Consider the following 26,733-nt stretch of genomic DNA (forward strand, 5'->3'; position numbering starts at 1 on the left):
TGGACTATTGTTCTCAGATTTGGTCCCCAGGATTTGAAGGGGATAAATTAACTGTGGAAAGGATACAAAGACGGATGACAAAGATGGTTTCAGGACTGTACAAGGATAGTTATGAGGATCGGCTGAGAGAATGTGGACTGCAGAGTTTGGTGGATAGAAGAAGGAGAGGTGATTACAGGGTTGACACTGGGGAGTTCTTTCGCTTGGTTGAACAGTGGGAAGGAGTGATGACAAGAGGCCATCCCTGGAAGTTACGAAAGGAAACTGTGAGCAAGAGGGTAAGGAGTGGTTTCTTTGTGTGGAGGGTGGTTGAGCCGTGGAATGCATTGCCTGATGGAGTGGTGGGAGCGAGAACGGTCAGTGAGTTTAAAGAGTGGTATGATAGACTGTGTTTCTCAGGGGGGGGGGACCTCCCCTCGATGAGTCTTGACAGACCTTATGTCTTAGGAAGGACCTCCCTCGATGAGTCTTTTGACTCCTTGGAGGCCTGAATAATAATAATAAATGGAAGAATTAATGAAAGAATTAAACCAAGAACCAGTAATAGAAAAAATTAAAAAATATGAACATAAATGGATGGAACATGTTCAAAGAATGAAAACAGAAAGATTACCAAAACAAGCCTTCCATTAGGAAAAAGAAAACCAGGACGTCCTCTTAAACGATTCAATGATGACTTCTAAGGCCGGAACAAGCCATGCTGGGCCTAAATACACATGATGATGATGATATATATACATATATGTAGAAAGTATTTTACCTTGGGTATAATAAATGTTAAAGATACCAAGCTGTTTTAAACCTGGTTTTACTCCATTTCCCAAGTAAGCAAACAGACAAATATATAAGTCAAGTTTGCGCCTGCACGTAATGCAAGTCTAGCTGACCCTGCAGGTAGTGCAAGACCAAGGTAACTCGTAATAAAAGTAAAATAAGCTCTGATCACTAATCTTAATATTTACCCATAATGCAAAGCACATCTCCTGGAGGAGATGTATGATGTTTTGTATTAAAGGCAAGGGGCCACTACCCAGACCAGTTTTGGCCTTTATTGAGGTCTCATCAGTGGGAGCCAGGCTAGAAATATCAAGATTTTAGTAATACAGAGCTTATAAGTATTTTACCAGAACAAGTTACCATAAGGTGTTTTAACCTTATTAAATAAAAATCTCAGGAGGAGATATAAATGTAGAAAGTATTTTACCTTGGGTATAATAAATGTTAAAGATACCAAGCTATTTTAAACCTGGTTTTACTCCATTTCCCAAGTAAGCAAACAGGCAAATATATAAGTCAAGTTTTGTTACTGTTTGCTTACTTGGGAAATGGAGTAAAACCAGGTTTAAAATAGCTTGGTATCGTTAACATTTATTATACCCAAGGTAAAATACTTTCTACATTTATATCTCCTCCTGAGATTATTTAATAAGGTTAAAACACCTTATGGTAACTTGTTCTGGTAAAATACTTATAAGCTCTGTATTACTAAAATCTTGATATATTTGTAGCCTGGCTCCCACTGATGAGACCTCAATAAAGGTCGAAACCAGTCTGGGTAGTGGCCCCTTGCCTTTAATACAAAGCATCATACATCTCCTCCAGGAGATGTGCTTTGCAATATGGGTAAATATTAAGATTAGTGATCAGAGCTTATTCTACTTTTACTATGAGTTACCTTGGTCTTGCACTAGCTGCAGGGTCAGCTAGACTTGCATTACGTGCAGGCGCAAACTTGACTTATATATTTGTCTGTTTGCTTACTTGGGAAATGGAGTAAAACCAGGTTTAAAATAGCTTGGTATCTTTAACATATATATATATATATATATATATATATATATATAGAAAATTTGAACTTGGGTATATATTATGTATTCAAGATACCAAGCAATTTTATATGAACTTGGTTTTTAATCCTATTTCCCAAGGCAAACAGACAAGAAAGTCAAGTTTGCGCCTGCAAGTCTAAGGCAACTGATCCCTAAGGTAGTGCCAATCGAGACAACTCATGGTAAAGGTGGATAAAGCTCTGATCACTATTCTTAGTATTTTTCCTCTAATGTCAAGCACATCCCCTTGCAGAGATGTATGATGCTAAACATTAAAGGCAATGGTTTCGACCTTTGTTGAGATCTCATCTGGTCTGGCTCCCACTGACGAGACCTCAACAAAGGTCTCATCCATGGGAGCCACTTTCTTGTCTGTTTGCATTCTTGGGAAATAGGATTAAAATCCAAGTTCATATAAAATTGCTTGGTATCTTGAATATATAATATATACCCAAGTTAAAATTTTCTACATCTATCTCTCATCCTGAGATTTTATTTATAAGGTTAAAACACCTTTTGGTAACTTGTTTTGGTAAAATACATGAGCTCTGCATTACTTCATTCTTAGCATTTTCTGGTCTGGCTCCCACTGACGAGACCTCAATAAAGGTTGAAACCGGTGGAGGGCTATTATGAGTTTGCTCTCTTAAGGTTTTTGCCTTAAGGGAGCAATTTGAGTCTCTGGGAAAAGTGTTCTCCGGCACGGCCCAGTGAGGGGCTTTGTCGGTGAATGCTTTTCTTCGGAATATGAGCGGTTCTGCTCGGTGGTGGTGGAGTGTGGAAGGCCATCACTGAGTGGAGCCAACGCTGAGATGGACGGTCTTTCACCCACAATTGAGTAGCCTAGGGATCATCCGAATTTTTAGAGACGACTAAGAATAGTGATCAGAAATTTATCCACCTTTACCACAAGTTGCCTCGACTGGCACTACCTTAGGGTTCAGTTACCTTAGACTTGCAGTACTTGCAGACGCAAACATGACTTTCTTGTCTGCATTCTTGGGAAATAGGATTAAAAACCAATTTCATATGAAATTGCTTGGTATAATATAATATATATATATTGCATAAGCCACATGATAGCACACCCAATCTAAATGGGTATGAAATGCTACTACATTATGGGTAGAGCTGCTATGCAGATCTATTTGATTGTGGGAGTTGGACCCAGTAAGATACTGAGGTTAAATCAATGCAGAAGTCATTAAACCCATAAATCAAATATCAGTGTAAAAAACATAACTTCTACAGTGATCTAACCTCAATATCTGCCCACAAATGAGTCCTTCGAAGGCATCAAACTGAAGGGCTACAGATTTTTTTTTTTTTTTTCCCAAAATATCACCTCCAGTGGTAGAATGACATGTGATGCAGCTTTCTGTAAGCAATTTTCCGGATTCAATTTTCATCATGCCATAAGGAATATTCATATAAGCTTTTTCAACTGAAGAGTGTTGTTGTGAAATTATGTGAAAGTACCTAAGGTAATGAGGCCAGCGTATTAAGGTTAAGTACGTGTGTCCTTCTGAGGACTGTCATGGAAATCCAGCAGCTTTCGGGAAAAGAAGCCATGCACCTCCACGAGACCAGCTAGCTCACCCTCAAATGAAAAGTCCATATAAGGGTTTTCGAACTAAGGTCTTGTCAGCTAGAGACCATCATCGATACTAAATGAGCTAGATAGGCTCCCTCGACTGAAGCTGAGTGAGCCGATCTTAAGAGGAGAAAACGCAGGTTGTGAAAACCCGAGTCCTGGGACTCCATGGAGATACAATAATAATAAATATCAACTCACCCAACAATGGAATTATTATCACATGCTATGCGATATTGAAAGCGAAATATACTGGAAAAGGAACTAGAAACACAGTAGCCTACACGAAATGCCATAACAGCTAATTCTAAATTCCTGTAACGTAAATAAAAACATGTGTAAGGGATCTGTAGTCGTTAATACCGCAGTTGTTGACTTAAATTGCAAGACTTATGTCACTGCAAAGAAAATGCATTTAATATTACCCAGATAAATATGAAATAATATAAAATATTAATTTATATATTTTCTGATATTATACTAAAAATATGATTTGGATTATTGTATAGGTTAAAAATTATCACCGAACTTCTTAAAATGGCTACTGTCGCTATGGAGGCGCGTGGTTAGCTTGCGCTGTTTTGAAATACTTCTTGTTATTTCTTCTGAGAATGGATCCAAAGTATCTACTGAGATTAAAGCAAGAGTATGAAAAGGTGTCATTTGTTTGTATATAGATAATTAAAAACAAGCTATGTCAATATTTCGTTTCCAATTTGATATTGTTCTATCATACTATTCATAGTGTATATAGGCAACAAATGAATGATATACGTTTGTAGAGTAAATCTCTGCAATGAACAGAGGCAAGGAAACTGAAAGTCAGCAAGAGATTTACTATTATGTTGTATCCGGTATAGCATGAAGCATCCATGCTGTGTTCCGGATATGTTGTGATAATTATAAAACAGTAACTACACTCGTTTCTGACCTAGTGTAGTTTTGCTTTCGAAATGAAGATAATATTTCTAAATACAATGTGCACTTTATTTATTTTGAAAGTGTATTGGATTCCTATGTGGTTTCACTTTAACCCAATGGCATATTGCAGAAGAGAGTTTTTAGTGAAATGAGCCACCTAGTGAAATTATGCTACTTTTCAAAAACTTTCCTATGAAGATTATTGTAAAAAAGAAGGAAAATAAACAACAGCAGAAATATTTCTAAAAAAGAACAGTCACGTTATAATATATTTTAACTCAAGAATGAAACACTATGCAATACCATTGACACCTGTTTGCTAGTATGTAAAAAGTCAGACTTTTAACATGTACAAATGGTTGAACTGATTAGCTTGACCTGTAAGAATTGGAAACTTTATATATTATCTTTCAGGCTTCTGCAGTATTTGTGGAAGCTTGAACTATGCTCATGAAGGATGCAGTGAAGCATCTGAAAGAGAATGATTTGTAAATTAAAGGGCAGGAATTTTAAAAAAAAAAATTTATGTTTTTTTTTTTTTATTTATTGACATCTTGGATGCCTCACTTCATCCTTTATTAGATGTGAAACTCATAAGAACTGTTGAAGGAAGCACATTAAAACCTGTAATAACTAGGTAAAATAAATATACAAATTAGACTTCTTTCCTGCTAATTGATTTGAATGAATTTTTTGTTCGACTGCTCTGTGACTCATTACTGCATCATATATATCTCTTTTCTCACATTTGATGACAAAGGGCCATCCCTGGAAGTTACGAAAGGAAGCTGTGAGCAAGAGGGTGAGGAGTGGTTTCTTTGCATGGAGGGTGGTTGAACCATGGAAGGCATTGCCTGATAGAGTGGTGAGAGCGAGAATGGTCAATGAGTTTAAGGAGTGGTATGATAGACTTTGTGTTTCCTAAGAAGGACCTCCCATGATGAGTCTTTTGACTCCATGGAGCTGAATAATAATAATAATAATAATTTGATATACGTGTTTCCTGGCCTTGCAAGAATATAAAATTTAGGTTGATATGATACAAAATCATACATGTATTTATATCATATATATATATATATATAAAGTGCAGATTGCTGTGCAATCATGGCTAAGCTAAAAATTAATGAACAGTATACTGAAGTTTGGAAAAATATAGGTTTTATGAAACATGGGTGGCTGTTCAATTTTTTCAAAATGGCTTTGTGGCTGTTGTATGTGCATTCCTGTTGCAGAAATCATATGAATGCCCAAATATTCATAGGCTCTCACTTTTACCATCCTCAGTACATCTGGGGTTGCCAGTTCAAAGTGTTGCAATGTGTAAGGTTTTAAAATTCAGGAAGCAGTGATGAGAGGCAGACTATACAGTTGATAGAGGAGATGAAGGATCTGGAGTGATGGTGGATAAACACCTAAAATTTAAGGGATGTATTGCCATAATTGTGAGGAGGGCATAATGAATTATTTCCATGAAGTATAGATGTAAGAAGATTATCATTCTATTGTATAAGCTCGACCAAGCTGGATGGATTGCTATGTACTGATTTGGTCATCTGGTTTTCACAATTAAGAGATATTGGAAAAGGTCTATAGAGAGAGAGAATTGACTAAGGTCTGCTTTCTGGTCTCTGGAGCACTGAGTATGAAGAAAGGTGAGGAAATGCAATTTACAGAGTTTAGTGGAAAGGATAAGTTCATAAGGGGTTATTAGCAGATTAAGTGGGTTAAGTTTTTTCATAGAATGGAGAGACAGGGAATTAGAAAAGCCCATCCTTAAAAGCTGTATAAGGAGGGTTGTGAGAAGTAGATTTTTTTGCATGGAGAGTGGTGAGTGATTGGAATGATTGCCTGAGATGGTGGTGGTGGTGCAGAGATGCTGAATGCATTTAAAGTTTGATGAGCTGTGTATGTGTGTGTGAGAGAGAGAGAGAGAGACAGCAGTCATCCAGAAGTCTTTTGGCTGCTTGGAGGTCTGATAATAATAATCTTTTGCATCAGTTACCCAATGTTCTGGCTAAGTTGTTCTCCTAAGTGTTGATCGAACATAGGCACTTTGGTTCATTCCTCCACTAAAATGGCAGTCAGTAAATATTGATGTTCATTGATTCTTTTTTCCACAGAACAGCCATCTACAAAAGACAAACTGTCACCTCTATCATTAGCTGGCATTTACCAGATACCTCGTGAATGTAATCTGATATACTTTGGGTAGACATGCAGTTCTGTGGAAAAAAGAATTAATTAACATAAATATTATATTGAATACATTCAACCTCATAAGTCTGGTCTGGCACAATATAGTATTGACACTAAACACAGTATCTGGTAGGATGAAGTTCGTCTTCTCCATAGAAGCAGGTTGAAATATGAATGGCTTTTCAAAGAAAGTTGTGAAGCCCTTTTATATCAGCCAAATCTGAATTGGAACAATTGTCTCTCTCTCAAAAGTTTGGGAGATTATTTTATGTAACCATCAAAAATTGTTTTTAATAATATTTGGTAATATTAATTTCTAGCACGTGGCAACAGTTTTTTTAATTGGTAAATCACCGACTGCTCCTTGTACAGAAGTCCCTCCTTATCTGCGGGGGATACATTCCAAGACAACCTGCGGATACCTGAAACCACAGATAGTACCGAACTCTATATATATACTGTGTTTTTTCCTGTATATACATAACTATGATAAAGTTTAATTTATAAATTAGGCACAGTAAGAGATCAACAACAGTACTAATAATAAAATAGAACAGTTATAACAACATACTTTATAAAAGTTATGTGAATGGAATCTTAGCAACCTCAGCACATGTTTTATTTATTTATTATTTTATGAAGTCTAGAAGTTCTGATTGAGATATTGGAGAGGTTGGTGAGGGCTGTGATTCAGAACTGGGCTGATAATAGCATTACTCTCTGTGATTGTCTATGTGGGTTTTTAAAGTGAGGTCAGGTGGTGGTGGTGTTGTTCTGTGCCATCCCCAACATAACTGCCTGTTTTCAGTGATTCATCTTCTGTTTAGTGATTGTTGCCTGCAAAGAGCATTCTGTCTTTATATTTTCTAAAACTTTCTTATTAACCATTCTTGTGGTTCATATGATTTTTAATAGTCTTAAGTCCATAATTCAAATGAATAAGTTTGCTTTCTGTCTTTCTTTTTAATAATCCAGCTTTCACTCCATACATGATTATTGTATGGATAAAACACGGGTATCTACTTCTATTGTGTCTGTGTGCAAAAAGCTTCACGAAGGTGACCTGTATGCTAGGTATCTGGTAGTCTGTGTGCTATTATCCCTGTTCATAAGAGAGAATGTTTGATATGGACCAGGCTCTATGTCAGCTGGATCCAAGATCAGTGGGAGTCAGTATTGTTCACAGACGAGGTCCAGTTTGCCAGCCTGGTTGACCAAGTGGTAAGCATATCTGCTCTCTTACCAACAGGTTCTAGGTTTGAATTCGCTGTCGGCATGGATGTTTATGATTGCCTTTAAGTGGGAGATGATTGTCCAATGTGAAACCACTACATGGCTTATTGGAAGCACATGAAGTGGCTTGAAAAAGTTCTGTGTTTGGTCTCTAGAGTAGGGTTTCCGGACTATGCAAAAATAAATTTAAATTACAAAAAACAAAAACAAAAAAAAACATAAAATTGATAAAAATAGAAAAAAATAATCCATAGCCCACCCACAGTATGAATGAATATACTATAGGTTTACAAATAAACCTTTTGTGGGTGTTGGAGCCACATAAAAAAAATTTTTTTTTTTTTTTTCTACAAAGAGATGCTAGGCTTGCTGTGATCTGGAGGGAACAGGGACATGTTATCATCTGTCTAACATGTGTGAAAGGGGCACTAATGGTGGAAGTAGTGTGATGGTTTGGGGAGGCATCTTGTTTTGTGAATGCACTGACCTGTATGTGATTCCTAGCAGAACCATGAATGCTGCAACTTATAGAGGTGATGTCCTGGAACCCTATGTTTGTTCATATGCAGGTGCAATAGAGGAGACATTTATTCTACAAGACAATAATGCTCATCATCATTAAACAACACTCATGAACCAATGTCTTCGATATCCGAAAACCTTGAGTGACTTGGGATAACTTTTGTGGGAGCAATGGTGGTTGTTACCAACTGATCTCCTGAACACCATTATAAACAGTATGAAACATTGTTGTGAATGCTGAATTACTCTGAGGAAGTGACCACATTGCTTACTGAGGCACTTTGACAATCCCATTTTGATTTTTTGTTTTTGACGATTGTTGTCATGTATCCATTTGATACTGAACTAAAATATTAATTTATTTATTAAATAATTAATTTACTGATAAATTAATTTATATTAAATTATATTATATTTATATTAATTTATTAATTAAAATATTAATTAAGCTATTTACAGTTTTCATGCATGTTGAAAGTTTTTTCACTTAGTTATACTATAAATTAAAGATGCCAAGAAATTATATTATTGGTTTCGTTATGGGATACTAAGGCAATTAATGTGAAGTCATTAGCTTCTATATACAAATAGCCTAGTTGTGATGTGACTTCATGTGCAAACTTGGTTTGCTTACACTTAGATAAAGGATGAAACCAAGAATATAATTTCTTGGCATCTTTATAGTATAACCAAGTGAAATCTATCTCTAATCCAGGGTATTTTAATAATGTGTGACACCTTTTGGCTACTTGTATATAGAAATATGACTTCTGCATTACTTCAATTTTGGTATCGCTTCTGAGTCTGGCTATTACTGGTGAGACCTCAATAAAGGTCGAAACTAGTCTCGGTAGTGGCCCTTCCCATAATGTATATCATTCTACATGTCTGCAAGGATATGTGCATTTCATTATGGGATACTAAGGCAATTGATGTGAAGTCATTAGCCTATACTGTATATACAAATAACCCAGTCATGAAGAGACTTCATATGCAAACTTTGTTTGCTTACATGTGGATAAAGCATGAAATCAAGAATATAATTTCTTGGCATCTTTAATTTATAGTTTTCATGGATGTTTCTTTCACATCTCATATCATACTGCTTTTCACCGAATTGCATAAAAATTCATCATACAGTTTTTTGAGTTAGCATGATTTTTCTCTTTGTTTCTTAATTTATGGAAATCAGTGTACATAAGCAATCTGCCTAGATATATCACAACATGGTGACAGATTCATTGGCAGGGGAGATGCATATATTTTTCAAGTATACATGCATATATAGTTGCATTTTTCATAGACCTATGATAGATTGTCACACAACAAGCTTATAAGTAAATTGGGTTGGTTAATAGATTAGTGAATCTGATAGGTAATTTGCTTTCAGCTAGGTATCAGTGAGTTGTGTTTGGAGGAGTGACATTCCAAAAGAGGAGGGTCACTAGTGATCTCTTTTGGGACTATTATTGTTTAACTTGTATGTTAATGACATTTGGACAGGCATAACTGGAGACATTTAGCTGTTTGCTGATAATGGAAAGTTGTGGACAATTATGAGGAGTAGCGTCTGTTGCGGCCTTGCCAGAAGATCTGAATAAGCGGTGAGTGGAGTTGCCAGTTCAGTATTGCAAAGTGCAAGGTTTTGAAATTTGGTAGGTAAGGATGGGATACAAAGTATATAATTAATTAGGAAAGTTTGAAGGAGGTTGGGAGAGGTGAAAGATCTGATGGCAGGCAAAGACTTGAAGTTTAGGGATTATGAGGAGGACATTGACATGTGTAGAGGCAAATAGGTGGTTCTCTTGTATAAGGCCTTTACATATACACTACTGTGTGCAAATCACCTGGAGATGATGATATATCTCCAAGATATCTCATTTTTGAGATGATGATGATATATTAGAGTTTAGAGATTTATGAAATCTGGGATACGAAGACAGATTAAAGGAATGCGATTTGCTGAGCCTTGTGAATAAGTTAGTGAACATAAGTTAGTGAAGGGCTGTTACCAGATTAATCTGAAAAAGAATTTTCATACATTAGAGGAGACATTTGCAGAACAAGAGGTTATCCTGGAAGATATATATGGAGTGTGTGAGCAAAGGAGCAGGAGAGTAGTTGGTGAGTAGAATGCATTGCCTGAGAGATTGGTGTGTGTATGTGTGTGTGTAGAAACTGTGAATGGGTTTAAAGCACAATATGATAATCTTTTTTGTATGAGAGTGTTGACTTCCTGCAGTGAGTCTTTAATTCATTGAAGGTTTAATATTAATAATTTTAACATGTTACTTTTATTAAAGCCATTGCATTGTTTTTCTTTGAAAACAATGAAATGGTTTTTGCATATATGGTAATTTTTATTAATTTAAATGGTTTTAAAATTAGTACTATGAAATTTTACTATTAAATTTTATAATGTCAACTCATAATTATATTTACTTTACTAGGGATTGGATAATTGCCTACAAAAAATTGAACAGTGGTGAGTATCAACATATATTTGTTATGCATACAGATCTGGTCAGTTATTAAAACACTTCCTTAGCATCCACTAAGAATGCTAAGTAATAGCTTATTTTATTATATAAGTAATGTAGATTTTACCAAGATTCTTCAATTATTATTGAACATTATTATTCACCAATGTTTTTGTAATGGGCAGAGATAGAAGACTATCTGATTCTGTGAAAGTTATAATGTTTTAAGTTAGGTCATTGCAAGTTATTAGAATGCACATCTGTAAGATAATTATCAGTTAACTTCTTCTTCTTTTCAGCCATTTTTTGTCCACTGCTGGACAAAGGCTTCCTCCACTTCTTTCCACCTTTCTCTGTTCTTGGCAATGGTTGACCAATTTTCCCCAACAAAATTTGACAATTCGGCCTCATTTCCCTTCTTTGGGAATCCAGTTCGTTACTATGGTTCATCGCTCATCTTCTCTTCTGGATAGATGTCCGGCCCATTTCCATTTTAGTCGCTTGTGGTAAAGAATGATGTCAGTGATGCGAGTATGGCTTCTTATCCAGGTATTTCGCTTATCTTTTAATGTGATGCCTAGCATCAACCTCTCCATTTTTCTTTGAATTGTTGTTAATTTATTTGCCACTGCCTTTGTTAGTGACCACGTTTCACAACCATATGAGATGACTGGAAGTATACACTGGTTAACTGCCACTCTCCTTGGGCATAGTTTGTTACCGTACACCAAGAAATTTCACTTGTTCAAGGTCAGTACGAGTAATCTCATTGTTTGCGGTAATCTACATACGAGTATATTTGTAGTTGGCTTGTGAGGCTCATATACCAACTACGAGCATACACACTTTTGCTGCTACGCTCCCCACGCCAAGCACTTTCACTTCTTCAAGGTCAGTACGAGTAATCTTGTTGCCGGCGGTAAGCGTCATACGAGTATATTCATAGTTGGCTTGTGATGCTCATATACCAACTACGAGTATACTCGTAGTTGGCAGTGAACGTGTCTTCCTTTTTAAACAGAGTGAGACATCATTGTTTTGAAAAATGCTTTTCAGTTTTCTGAATGCATTCCAGGCAAGTTGAACTCTTCCATTTATTTCTTTTTGGAGTCCACAGTTTAGATCAATGAGATGACCTAAGTATGTATATTGAAGAGACTCTTTCCAAGAAATTGTTTTCTATTATTATGTTTTTTGGTGTGTTACAAAATGATTAAACATGATTTTAGTTTTTTCTCTGTTTATCTTTAGACCAACATTTCTGTTTTCATGTTAACTTCAGTTCTGATTAAATTATTTTCACATATTTGGTCAACATCTGCATCGGATAACTATTTTACACTGTATTTGGATCTGCAGTCTGTGCTTGGAGAATGGATACGCTAATCATTCAGCCAACCAGGATGGCAAACTAACCAAGTGGTTAGCACATCCATTCTCCATGCAACAGACTGCAGGTTCAAATTCAGCAGTCTGTTGGACTGCTGGATTTGAGCCTGGATTTAAAATATCTAACTAGTTAATTCACACAAGACAAATTATACAAAATTAAAAATTAACAAAAATTACAATTAACATAATTAAAAAAAAAAAACAGCTTGGCGAAATGTAGCAGTCACATACAGTTAGTCAGCTCTTATTATAGCAAAACACATATATGAAACTCGCTCATTGTAACAAAACTCCAGAAAGTCCTAAAAAATTAGAAAAAAATTCAGTGTAGTTACTGTTTACTGTAACAAACTATTACTATGGGTTTTGTGAATTTGCTACGGTGTGAATCAAGTATACATATTTATATATACAATCCAGTTATATTTTGAATGCTTCACTTTCCAGCACCTTCACACCAATTAATCTTCAAGGCCAAAAGGTTTCATGAATTAGATACACTGTATATCTTTCTTTTTCAAGATAATCCAACAGCAATTTGACTGCTTTCAAACAGCAGCAGTAAATAAAAAAAATTAAGTCTGATTTTCTCTCTTCACAAAATTCAATTCCAATGACCTTTATCCACCTTTATCATTTCCCTAAATAAATTGTGAGGTTGCATCTTCTTATAAGACTAATCATCTCTAATCATCTCTATCATTTTTATCAGCCTAAAATTGCTTCATTTGCTACCTGACCCACACATACTAAAATTTAAAACAATCAGTTACATTCTGATTAGGCTTGTCTTCCTTTTCTATTAATCATCATTGTAAAATTTATATTTAGACTTTTTAGACCCAACTCTTTTCAATGTTTTGATAGCTTCCTATCAACAGTGTCCTTTGTCTTATCTCTACTTTTCGGACTTCTGACCACATCAAACAACCTATGTAATGGTCGTCCTCTGGGTCTTTTTTCTGCTGTCATTTTTCCTTGTATATCTTCCATGTCTTCCATTTTATGCCATCTTTATTGATTTATGTATTCAATATTAATACTGATTAATAACTTTAATAGTGCTTTCCTATTCATTCAGCTGCAATGAGGAAATATACTCGTGCTATATGATTTACTAAGAAGTTAGCATTTAATGTAAACTCCTTTATATCAAATTTTATGTATATTTCACTGTCTGTTTAATAATTTGAATGACCTTAACTAGCCTTTTGCATTCTGCCTGAATGATTCTCATGTTACAGTGAGTGATGTACGTAGGAGTTTATGTTAAATTCTAATTTTCTTCCTTTTAATGTTACACATTTGATCAGCATTCATTTTAATAAAATTGTGTAGACTACTACCATGTGTTCCTAATGTTTTGCTCTTCATATATAGTGTATAGCTAGATGACAACCTTAGTATGAAGGTCTAAACATCAGAAAATTAAAATTATTACTCTTAACTTGTAGTTGTCTCCATTATTTTATCAAAATAAATTCTAATTTCCTTTACATGTGTTAACTGTTTTATAATATATTAGTAAATTTTCTTCTAATTAATGCTATCTGTCTGCACCCAGCACAATCAAATCTTATATTTCAGTCTTTTAAGGCACTTCTTGCTGTATCAATCCACCTAAAATCTTGGTCTTCCTCTGGTTCCTTTTCTTGCCATCCTGGAAAAAGACACATTATTATTGTTATTATTATGATTATTATTATTAAGAGAGCCTTCCAGGGAGTCAACGACTCATCGAGGGAGGCCACATACTACACACACCAGCTATCATACTTATTCTTGAATTCATTCACACTGCTTGCACTCACAACATCCAATCATGCACCACCCTATGAGAGAAAAACGTAGCCCTCATTCCCTTCTTAGTGGCATTCATTCTTGTCCTTTCCTCACCCTCCATAAATTGAAAAATTTCATCAATTGAAATCTTGTATGACCATTTCAGAAGTTTGTAAGTCTCGATCATATCACTCCTCTTTCTCTTGTTTGGTATTGTCTGCAGTCTACAAATTCCCAATCTGCCTTCATAATCAATATTCCATAATCCTGATATAATTTTAACACTCTCCTTTGCACTTTCTCCACTATATCAGAATCACAACGGAAACCAGGAGACCAGACCTGTGCACAGTAGTCTAAGTGAGGTCTTATCAAGGCCTTGTAAAGAGGCAAAATGACATCCTTATCTTTATATGTGAACATTCATTTCAGCATTGCAATTATCTTTTGAGTTGTATTTGCAATCTTTGCTACATTGCCTCTGAACTTCAACTTCCTATCTACTAGAACTCCAAGATCCCTAGCCTCATCAGTTTCTTCAAGCATAATCCCGCCAAAATAATATGAAATCTGATATCTAATCATGCCGAAGTGAATGACTACATTTACTGACATCCATTTTCCCATGCCCACAATTCCAGCCTATTCAAATCATTCTGCAAGTACTGCATATCAGCAACATTCCTGATTACCCTACCTATCTTTGCATCATCAGCAAATAGCTATATGTCACTTGTCAAATCCTTCCCAATATCATTAATGTACAGATTGAATAACAGTGGACCAAGCATTGATTCTTGTGGTACACCACTGGTTACCTTAAATCTTGCAGACTCACATTCCCCACATACCACTTTTTGATATCTGTCAGTCAGCCGTCCTCTTATCCAAGAATATTCTGCAATCCAAACCCATATTCTCCAATTTATACAACCAACAGCCTACCATGCTGTATTCTCTCAAAAGCCTTAGCAAAATCCAAGGTATCATGGTGAATGTGAGCAAGTTGCTAAAACATGACCTTCCCTTAGTAAACCCATATCGTTCATTGCAAAGTAGAGATTCACTGTCAACCCATTTCTGAATGCAAACCTTAACCAATTTTTCCAAAATATTCACTGCCACTCCTGAGATACTAATTGTTCGATAGTTGGATACATTAGTCTTCATTTTAGAAATTATGGACTTAAATAACTCTTTTAATTTCCTGACTTTTCATTCTTCATATTAAGATCATCATCTGGAGCATATACAAATATACAGGACAAGCTGAGTTACATTACATACAGTAGGCTAGAGAAACAATGATTTGATCACAGGTTATTCTATTGGCATGACCTTTAGTGAAAAAAAAAATATATTATTTAGGAACTCCATCAAGCTAAATTCTATTTATGATAACATAAATAAACATTCTTTCTTAGAGATAGTTTTCTTTCAGTAACAATGATGTCTTTAGCATTACAGTTGTTATTTTTGATTTAGGATCCTGGATTATCTACAGTCCTGTTTATAGTTCCAGGATCCTAAATCAAAAATAACAATTGTAATGCTAAAAATAGGACATCTTTGTTACTGAAAGAAAACTATCTATAAGAAAGAATGTTTATTCATGTTATCATAAATAGAATTTAGCTTGATGTCATCATCATCATCACGAACCATGGGCTCACTCCCTGTTGATGCCTATTTCACTATCTTCTTCCACCTTTCTTTGTCCAGTGCACAGTGTCACAGTTTTTGTCAACCCATTCCACACCAGTCTTTTATATTGTCTATCCATTCTCTGTATGGTCTACCTCTTCTGTTTAAACCATCCAAAATACCAAACATAAATGTCTTTATCTTCCGGTACTCACTCATTCTACAGATGTGTCCAAATAATTGCAGCTTTTATTTTGTAATCTTCTGCATTAGATTCTGTTTTGGTTGTATCTTCTGATAGAGCTCTTCATTGGTGATTTTCTGTGCCTGTCCTATTCTTAGAATCTTCCTGTAACAAGTTCTTTCAAATGCCAAAATTATTTTTCTTGATGCCTTATTTATTACTCATATTTCAGATCCATACAGTACATCGCTGAAGATGCATGTTTCCAGTACTCTTAGCTTTGTTTGCAGACTGATCACTTTCCTTTTCCAGATGTTATCCATGGCCTTCAGATTTATTCTTTTCTTTGCAATCCTGATCTTTATTTCTTTTTTACAGTCCAAGTCATATGTCAGTTTACTTCCCAAATATGTGAATATTTGGGAAGTTCTACATTTTCTATATCAGTTCTATCCACTTGTATCTTTTGTTTCATGTTCTTCTCACCAAATACCATTGTCTTTGTTTTTTCCAAGTTCATAACAAGTACAACCCCTTCCTCATTTAACAGTTTCACTGTTTTTTGTAGTTCTCTTTCGTCTTCTTCAATAATAACAATGTCATCTGCAAATCTCAGATTGTTAATTCTCATTCCATGTACAGAAAATCCTTTGGCATCTTCCTTCAATTTGTCCATTGCTCTTTCTAAATGTACGATGAAAATGCTTGGTGATATTGGGTCTTCCTGTCTAGTACCTCTGCTTCTTTTAAACCATTTCCCCAAATCATCACCTATTCTAACTGCTGCAACTGCATTCTGACAAATATCTTTTAATATAGCTATTAGTTTTTTATCAAATCCATGGGATTCCAGAACTGCTAATTTCACTTTCTGGTCAACACTGTCAAATGCTTTCTGAAAATCAACAAAGCAAGTATATATGTTTTTGTTTTTTCTCCTAGCTTTCTCTGCTATTAACCTCATTGTCAAAATCTGTTGAATTGTGGTTCTATCCTTCCTAAATCCTGCTTGCTTGTCTGCAAGGTATGCTTCCAATTGTGTTCTCAATCTTTCTGTCAATATGATCATCATCACTTTACCAAAGTGACTTATCAAGGGAATTGTTCTATAATTTTTACATTCAAGCTTATTTCCTTTCTTGTATAATGTTACTAATATTGATTTCACCCACTCCATATTACATAGTTGTTGCATTTCTGTAACCATACTTTCACCACCATATTTAATCATTTCTCCAGTAATGTTATCGTTACCAGGACTCTTGTTGTGTTTTAGCTGTCCTATTGCTTTTTCTACCTCTCCTCTTAAAATGTCCATATCATGCTCATTACCTGGTGGTGATATCTGCTTCAATTCTTCAGTCAGTTTCCCAATGCTATCTGAATCGAGTTTTTCTTCGTGTAACTCACTACAGTATCTTGTCGACCGCTGTACAATTTTTTCTTTATTCATCAATACTTTGCCTTTTTCATCTTTAATTGTGGTCTGTTTTGGTTGCCACTTTCTATTAATGGTTCTGATCATTTTGTATACTTCCCTTGTTTTATGCTCTCCATAGTACTGTTCTATATTGTGGCATTGGGTTTCTAACCATTTAATCTTATCCATTCTGACTGCTTTTTTCACCTGATTACACTTTCTTCTATATTGCTCTTCTATTTGTTCTGATGTATCCCTTCTTATCTTCAACATTCTTTTCTCCTGTACTAACTTTAGTGTTTCTTGTGTAATCCATTTCTTCTTGATCTTCTCTTCTTCTGATACTGTTTCTTCAACTGCATCTTCTATCGCCTTCATTACTCTTTTCACTCTTAAATTCAAGTTTTTTTCTTTCTCCACACTTTTAAGTTTCTCTTCTAACACTGTTCTGTACCTTCTTCCTATTTCTGCTTCACTTATTCGTTCTGTATCTCTTCTATTCTGATGTTGGAGTTTATATTTCTTTTTTAATTTCAACTTGATGTTTGCAATCACTAAACTATGGTCCGAGTCTATATCCGCTCCTTGAAAAGTTCGACATTGCTGTACTGATGTTATCCATCTTCTTTTAATCATATCAATCATGTTTTTGGTTTTCCCATCATTTGATCGCCACGTCCATTTTCTACACTCCTTTTGTTGGAATCTTGTGTTACAGATCATCATCTCGTGGTCCACAGCAAATTCTAACAATTTTTCACCTCGTTCATTTCTTTCTCCGAAACCATATTTTCCCATGACTCTTTCCCAACCATCATTATCTATTCTAACTTTGGCATTCCAATCTCCTTCAATAATTATCACATCTTGCTTTGGTATTGTTTCTATTGTCTCTGTCAGATCCTTGTAGAATAATTCAATATCTTTATCTGTGCTGTCAGATGTGGGAGCATATATCTGGACTATTGATATGTTGAATGGCTATGCCTGAAATCTTGCTACTATGATTCGTTCATTAATTGGTTTGTAGCCTAACAGTGCCTCTCGAGGTCTTTTGCTAAGAAAGAGGCCAACTCCTGCTTCGTGCATGGTGTCATGTCCTGACCATATTACTTCGCATCCATTGATCTCTCCAGATGATGTCTATCTCATCTCTGCCAATCCTAGTATATCCCACCGATATCTCTTCATTTCCTCACGAAGTAGTTCTAATTTTCCTGACATCCAGAGTGTCCATACATTCCACGTTCCTACTGATAACAGTTCAGTTTCTGTTTCCTTTCAGTATCCCACTTTTTGATCCAACCCCGATCGCTCGATTGGTATCGCGGGCCTTGTTTATCCGGGCGACGCCCTAGCCGGCATGTCGTAGCTGTTGATTGTATAGGCATCAGATAACAATCATGTTTTTTCTTTACGGTCAGAGAATCGACACTCATCTGACCGACCCTCCTCCTTTATCCAGGCTTGGGACTGGCATGAGACCCCTAAGGATCCAATGGCAGAGCTTGATGTAGTTTCTAAATAATTAAATTTTTTTTTTTTTCACTAGAGGTCATGCCAGTAGAATAACCTGTGATCAAATCATTGTTTTTCTCGCTTACTGTATGTAATGTAACTCAGCTTGTCCTGTATATTTGTATATGCTCCAGATGATGATCTTAATATGAAGATCGAAACGTCGGGAAATTAAAAGAGTTATTTATAACATGGTTGTAAAGTCCATAATTTCTAAAATGAATGCTGATCACTGTGCAACACTAAAAGAATGGATACATCAGTCTTTGCACCACCCTTGTGCACACTTTTTCCTTTTTCTTGCCATCCTGGGAAAAAACACTTATTTGTTTACCTTTCTTTGCATGGTTAGCCTAGTGGTGGTGCTCTTCGCAACCGTATCCCTGGGGAAGAAGTGTCCTAGGTTCGATTCCCATCGGTGACGTGAGGAGCTGAAGGACTTCCTCAGCCATAGCCAAGTTAGCCGGTCTTGGGCATGGACAGTAGATTTTTTTTTCCCCAGTTTATCCTGGGGTTTTTCATCCCACAAAGCAGGCAAACCAACCTTTTGAACTCAACACTACGGACATAGGATACACCGGGGTGTAGGGCTGACCACCTTATCCTGTGAACGGTTTGAGGTCCAATGATTAATAAACCCTCAACACTGCAAGGTAAAAGAGGGAAAAGGGAGAAGATGATGATCCTTCTCCCATTCTGTTTAAGAGTGACCGTACCATCCGAGATTAGCTTACACTTGCCTGAATGCTAATATGTTAATTATCTTCGTAATATCTTCATTTTTAGTATGGCCCTGCTTGATATAATTTCTTCACTCTCCTAATTTTCTTGCAGCCATCAAAATTTTGTTCTCAAGTCTTTGATTAAGTGTTCTGTGTCTAACCCAGCTCCAATCCGTAAGTCAAAATTAGTTTGAATACTCTCTTGTATACGGCTAGTTATTCCTTATAAATTCATTCAGTTGACTCCATCCATACCAGCTTTGCTAATTCTATTGTCTGTTTCCATATTTAATTTGCTATCTTAGATTAGCTAAGATAGCATCTCCAATTTAATATCAGGCCTAATGTCACTTACTTTCATAATGTGAACCATTTAAATGATGAATACCAGTGGAGATAATGTGTATCATTATTTTACATTTGTTTTAACATCAAATCATATTCTTGTACTGCCTCCAGTTCTAACTGCTGACTTACAACTCAAATATAGTGATACCCTGACTCACAATGCTTCATTTTACAAAAACCTGTTCATACTACGCTTTTCAATTAGTACCAGTGCCCATTTATACAATTTACTCATATGATAGTTTTAGCAACATGGTACTTCTCTTAATCAACTTATGCACAGTTTTCGTCAACTATGATGTCATTGCTTGCAACAATTCTTTGTGTTTTGGTGTTCCACTGTTATTTTATTTTATTGTTGCTAATAATGGCAGATAAAATACAAAGTATTGCTTACAGTGAAAAGAAAACTTGTAAACCTATTACGTTAGATAGTAAGTTTAAAATGATTCAATTTAGTGATGATGGTGTATCGAACACTGAGATAGGCTACAGGCTAAACTTACCTCATGCTACTTTTGTTATAGTTAAAAACAAAGATAAAGTTCTAAGTGAAGTAAAAAGTGTAATTACACCAGTAAACACAAGACTCATATTGCCAAAATGGAAAAACTTTTAATGCTGTAGATTGATAACCAGACAGGGTGTGTTCTCAAAAATTATTCTAAATGACTTGAATAAATCATTTATTTATGTTATTTACATACATATATGACCTTAAAATATCATTAAACCATTATATGCTTCTACAAGTAAAAAAATAAAAGGGTAGGGTAGTTATTTGCTAGATGAATGGTGGTCTTATGACTGGGGTATGCCTGTATAGACTGTATTACCCAGTGCAGTGTACCATTGACATCATATACACCAATAGAACAGCTTTTCTCTTGGTATTACCTTGTCATACCTTTATCAGATCTACAAAACTCAAATACTGATCTTTGTTATATTCCCCAGCTTCCTCAACTGTTTGTCTTAGTGTGAAAATATGATTCTGGCAACCTCTATTTGAATGTGCCCAGCTTGTTCTCCAGGTTTTTCTTCTACAGGGAAGGAAAACCTGGAGCCTCTTCTTAAGTATGCTTACATAAGTCTTACTTGGAACACTAAGTGAGGAAATTTCTCTGTAATTCTCACGTTTAATTTTATTTTTCCTTTTTATAGATGGCTGTTTTTAACCCAGCTGAGAGTTCTACTTCGGTTATCTGGAATTCAATTGTCCATAACTTCTACATTATGCAGTGTCTCCATTGCAAAACTTTTATCCCTCCATATTTGAATATCATCTATTCCAGCTGTCTTTCCATATTTGAGGTTTTTGATGGCTTTTCCTACTTCTTGTACTGATATATCTTTCTAACTGCATTCCTCTTGATTCTGTCAGTAAATGAGGCTTATCTTATTTCTTTTGTCTTCTCTCCGTGTGAATTTTTGCATATTATTATATTAATAATGAGTAGTCCACATTCTGAACAGGAATATAGCAAGTATTTATTATTATTAGTTTTCCTCTTTTCTCCAAACATTTCTGTATATCTGGTGTTAATTTCCTTCACAGCTGTTTAGATCCCTAACAAGGACCAACTTTTGTGTGTGTGTATTAGCTGCTTTCTCTAATGACGCAAAAAAAAATTCCTCCACTTCTTCCTTAGTAGAATCTTCTGTGTGATGACCCTAGGCACATATAAGTTTCCTTCTCCATTTCGCCATTTTGATATTTTTTCCCACATCACTCTTCTTGATACTGTGTGCCATTTAAGAAGATTATCCTCTCTATACCCACTTCTTCATTTTTCTAATCATCATTGCCTAAATATAACATTTTGTATTTGTTATTATCAAAACTCATATATTTTTGTCTTCTTTGTTTCAGTAACACCGGTTATGTTGACCTTGCATTTCTCCATTCTTCCCAATTTCAGTTCTTTCTACTGATTCCTCTTAGAATGATGATGTAATCTTGAATTCTTCTGATGGTGATTTACAGTTTGAGTCTTCTTTGATGGTTCATATATTACCTTCTTCTGACAGGTCGTTTCAGTAACTGCCTTTTTATCTCCTGATTTCCGTGAAGAGGACTGAAACCTTACATAACCAGCAAATGATGACATTATAATGTTAAAGCTTTTTATCTAGTTTGGAACAAGGTGAGAACATACAGTAATCTGCTTTAAGCATGAAGTGAATTAGAAGACTTAAAATGTAAGATGTGATGATGCTAGAGTCCTGACAGATAACAGATTATTTGGAGGAACATTGTTGTCGATAGGAAATTAGTAGTAATGTAAACGTTGCGTGTAATATTATCATACCCCCCCCCTACTTTTGAGGTTATATACAATTTGATGATATTCTCTCAAGGATGTTTTAGATATTATGAATATCCAACACAATTTTTTGTCTAATTTCCCATCAGTGACTTCTTCCAAAATGGTCAATTACGAGGGTGGTCTAAAAAAGTTCTCGGCCTAACAATGAAAAAATGAATTTATAATTTCAAAATTATTTTTATTTTTCAACATAATCTCCCTTAAGACTAATACGTTTATTTCAGCAATGCTCCGGTGCCATTATCCTGTCCTTGTAGTGGTTCTCAGTAAGATCTGCAAAATGCCCCACTACAGCTGCAATCACCTCTTGATTCTAAGAAAAACTGATGAACGAGGAACAGTTTTAGTTTTGGGAAGAGATAGAAGTCAGAGGGAGCCAAATCTAGGAAATAGGGTGGATGTTCCAACAATTCATAGTGCAGATCTCTTAATTTTCCCATTGCCAAAACACCTTTGTGGGCAGGTGCATTGTCCTGATGAAAGATGATTTTTTCTTCTGCAAAGTGGGTCTTTTCTCACGAATTTTTTCGTCTATTCTAGTTAAAAGATCAGAATAACATTCCCCGGTTATTGTTTTACCCTTTTCAAGATAATTAATAAAAAAATGCCTTTAGCATCCCCAAACACCGATGCCATGACCTTTCTTGCTGATGGAACCGACTTTGTCTTCTTTGGCACTGAACAACCAGCTTCTGTCCGCTGTTTGGATTCTGGTGTGTAATAGTGAATTTAAGTCTCATCCATAGTAATAAATCGGCACACAAAATCAGTTTTATTCTTGTTCAAATGCTCCAAGCACTGTTCAGAGATTTTCATGTGAGTGCGTTTTTGATCTGCTGTGAGCCAGCGCAGCACCCATCTTGCTCAAAGCTTTTTCATTTGCAATTCTTCATGCAAAATATATTATACACATTCTTTTGAAATACCTGTAGTCTCAACAATTTCACGGACTTTGACTCGCCGGTCATCCAATACCATATCATGCACTTGATCAATGATTTCTGGTGGTGTTACACTTTTTGAACCTCCTTCACATGGATCATCTTCAAGGCTGATATGACCCTGTTTAAACTCGGCAGCTCATTCCTCAATTGTTGAAAACAAATGAGAAGAGGAAGAGTGCTCATAAACTTTTATGAATTTCGAATGAATTTCTTTTGACGTTAACGTTCTTTTACGTAGAATTTTAAATACTCAATATTCAATACTCAATTTAATCCATTTCAAGGGTTACAGATTACACTTTCTTTAGACAGCTGTATAAAACAAACTACTTGATAGAATGACTTGCAATTTCACATTGATGCTTATGACAGACATACCAACTTAGAAAAAAAAAATCTTGCTGATAGTGTTATTATCTATGGTCGAGGCCGAGAACTTTCCAGACCACCCTTGTAGGAGTTCTGTAGGCTTCTTCTTGTCTCGGTTGATTTGTATTAGAGTGTTTCATTATTTTTTTGGGTTATTGGATTATATCCATTTAGTAAAGCTGTTTCTTTGATAATTTCCAATTCTTGTTTTAGAGATTCTTCAGAAGAACACATCTCCTGTGCTCTGGATACTAAAGATTTTATGATGCAGTATTTTTGATGCAGTATTCATATAATGACCTGAAAAAGTTGGTTTTGGTATGCTGGATGTGTACATCAAAAAAGGAAATACCTTTTGATGATTCTTTTTCTAGTGTGCTACGACAATTCAGGATATTGATTTTTTGTAGAAATGAGTAGAGTTCTGGTTCTTTGTAACTCCAGACTGCAAAGACATCGTTAACATAGCATAGCCAAATTGTTGGTTTTGGGCATGAGTAAAAAATTCTATCTTCTAGGTGTTCAAGAAAAAAAGTTGTCTATGTTAGGTGATAAGGGTGAGCCCATTGCTGTTCCTTCCTCTTGTTTATATATTTTATCTTTCCGTGGGAAGTAACCTGATGTGATTGCATATTTGAATAATTCCACTATGTCTGGTGGAAATTTTTGGGTTAACAGTTAAGATATTATCTTATAGGGTTAACAGGTTAGCCTTATAATTTACAACTTGCTACCTTCTACAAACAAACTTTCACCAATGATACTACATGGCATATACAAAGTATCATATTTGTGTAACACTTGACTTACTATGTACAAACAGGAAGATCTATTAATAAGCATATCTCTGAACATCAAGACATCTGGCTTATCAAACCACACAAATCTGGCCTTGCACAACATGGAATCAAAAATGCTAACCACAGGATCCAGTGGCAAAACACTAAGCTACTACATGGATCCATATATAAAACATGAATATAATAAATTTAGTTTAATCCTTTACCCAAGTGTAGGCAAACAACGTTTGTGCCTGAAGTAGTTCAGGACTAAGGCAACTCGTAGCAAAGGTGGACCAAGCTCTCATCACTCCTTGTCTCAGTATAGCCCATAATGCAAAGCACATCTCCTTGCGGACATGTATAAAGCTATGCATTAAGGGAAGGGCCACTATCCAGACCAGTTTCGACCTTTATTGAGGTCTCGTCAATCTGAGGCAGACCCAGAAGTGGTGATACTAAGGCAGAAGCAATGGAGAGGTCATATTTACTTATACGAGTGGCCAAAAGGTGTACCACCTTATTATTAATTTACTCTGGATTTAGAGAAAGATGTTGGAAGTTTATTTTCCACTTGGTTAGACTATAATAAATTTAGTTTAATCCTTTACCCAAGCATAGGCAAACAAAGTTTGCACCTGAACTAGTTCAGGACTGAGGCAACTCATAACAAAGGTGGACCAAGCTCTCATCATTCCTTGTCTAAGTATCTCCCATAATGCAAAGCACATCTCCTTGAGGACATGTATAAAGCTATGCATTAAGGGAAGGGCCACTATCCAGACCGGTTTCGACCTTTATTGAGGTCTCGTCAGTGAGAGGCAGACACAGAAGTCGTGATACTAAAAAAAAAATAAAATAAAATAAAACATGAATATTATTTTTGGTTAACTGCATGTTGGGGAACATACAGTTTTGTGTTCTATAAACACATGACTGTATACTTACAGGGATTCCAATTTAATCATGAATGCTATTGTTTTTCGAATTCATTTCCTATTATTGTTTAATAATTGTACTGATTATGTTTTATCATACATAGACAAAATATTTACATAATAAAAAAGTTATTTACTGTGGTATACGTGTTATTCTATAGCTATATATATATATATATATATAAAAAGGAAATTAAATGACTTTATACCGAGAATGACAAATTTATTTTTAAGATATGACTAGTTTCGTTGAAATACATCTTCTTCAGGTATCATAGGCAAAGAATAAAATAAAAAATAACAGACACATGAAAAAATACATTAACAGATCTAGTATAAAACAAGTACATTTAAAAAAAGAATGCATGCTAGAGTTCCAAATGAAGTTGACTACGTGCATGAGTTATTAGTGCTCCAGTATTGGACAGTGGCAATGTGTGCATCAGAAATATTATAGCTAAGGCTGTTATTAATATGAGACGAATCAAGCGATATATTTAGATTCAATTATTCTTCTTTCCAGTTCATCATAGCACACATGGGTATTAGAGGTTTTTTTCCAGTGAACGATGTGTTGGCAGCCATCATCTGCGTTGATGGAGAAGAGAACGTGGCTAGAGAGAGCGCTGGCTCTGGTTCTGTTGTAAGAAATGTCTCTTTGATGTTCTTCCATGCGTAAAAGGATGGATTTAGCAGTTTGGCCGTAATATGGAACTCAATTTTCTTAAAAAAGTCTTTCGTTAACAATGGATTCTCTCTTAAAAAGATTAATAAATTTCTCTCTGTCAACCACTCAACTGTTCTTGAAGATTTTTCTCCACCAAGAGGTTTTATTTCGTTACCATACATCAGCTCTCTCTCTCCCCCTGAAACTGGCAAAAATGCTTCAGAAATTCAACATTAGAACTTGCTTCACTATGTTCCCTAAACTTCATTCCGTACTAAGTAGACCTAAAATGAAACATCTTCCTACTCAGTATCCAGGAGTCTATAAGATTTTGTGTGATTGTGGAAAACTATATTACAGCCAAACTGCTAAATCCATCCTTTTACACATGGAAGAACATCAAAGAGACATTTCTTACAACAGAACAAGAGCCAGCACTCTCTCTAGCCACGTTCTCTTCTCCATCAACGCAGATGATGACTGCCAAAAAACCTCTAATATCCACGTGTGCTATGGTGAACTGGAAAGAAGAATAATTGAATTTAAAGAAATATCGCTTGATTCGTCTCATATTAATAACAGCCTTAGCTATAATATTTCTGATGCGCACATTGCCACTGTCCAATACTGCGCACTAATACCAGCTCACGCACGTAGTCAACTTCAGTTGGAACTCTAGCACGCATTCCTTTTTTAAATGTACTTGTTTTATACTAGATCTGTTAATGTATTTTTTCATGTGTCTGTTATTTTTTATTTTATTTTTTGCCTATGATACCTGAAGAAGTTGTATTTCAACGAAACTAGTCAATAAATTTGTCATTCTCGGTATAAAGTCATTAAATTTCCTTTTTTATATACAGTTCTACCGAGTAAATAATGAACATTAATATATATATATATATATATATATATATA

At 35.4% G+C, this 26,733-nt stretch overlaps 2 protein-coding genes across 2 annotated transcripts in view; one reads left to right on the top strand and one right to left on the bottom strand.

Moving 5' to 3' along the window:
- mRpL3 (mitochondrial ribosomal protein L3) overlaps positions 1–3,751 on the bottom strand; it is a 122,445-nt gene extending 118,694 nt beyond the window's left edge. Inside the window, exon 1 of the mRNA XM_090408424.1 lies at positions 3,625–3,751. Within this exon, the coding sequence (XP_090264550.1) occupies positions 3,625–3,719 (95 nt within the window). The 5' untranslated portion in view covers positions 3,720–3,751. The remainder of the gene's footprint in view (positions 1–3,624) is intronic.
- A 243-nt stretch (positions 3,752–3,994) lies between these two features.
- Positions 3,995–26,733, top strand: part of LOC150096984 (uncharacterized) — a 103,145-nt gene continuing 80,406 nt past the window's right edge. Inside the window, exons 1-2 of the mRNA XM_090408479.1 lie at positions 3,995–4,069; positions 10,749–10,783. The gene's annotated coding sequence lies outside the window, so the exon portion shown is untranslated. The remainder of the gene's footprint in view (positions 4,070–10,748; positions 10,784–26,733) is intronic.

Source organism: Typopeltis vanoorti, chromosome 18, assembly GCF_054136105.1.
Source record: "Typopeltis vanoorti isolate ZY-2024b chromosome 18, IOZ_Tvanoo_1.0, whole genome shotgun sequence".
NCBI lineage: Eukaryota > Metazoa > Arthropoda > Arachnida > Uropygi > Thelyphonidae > Typopeltis > Typopeltis vanoorti.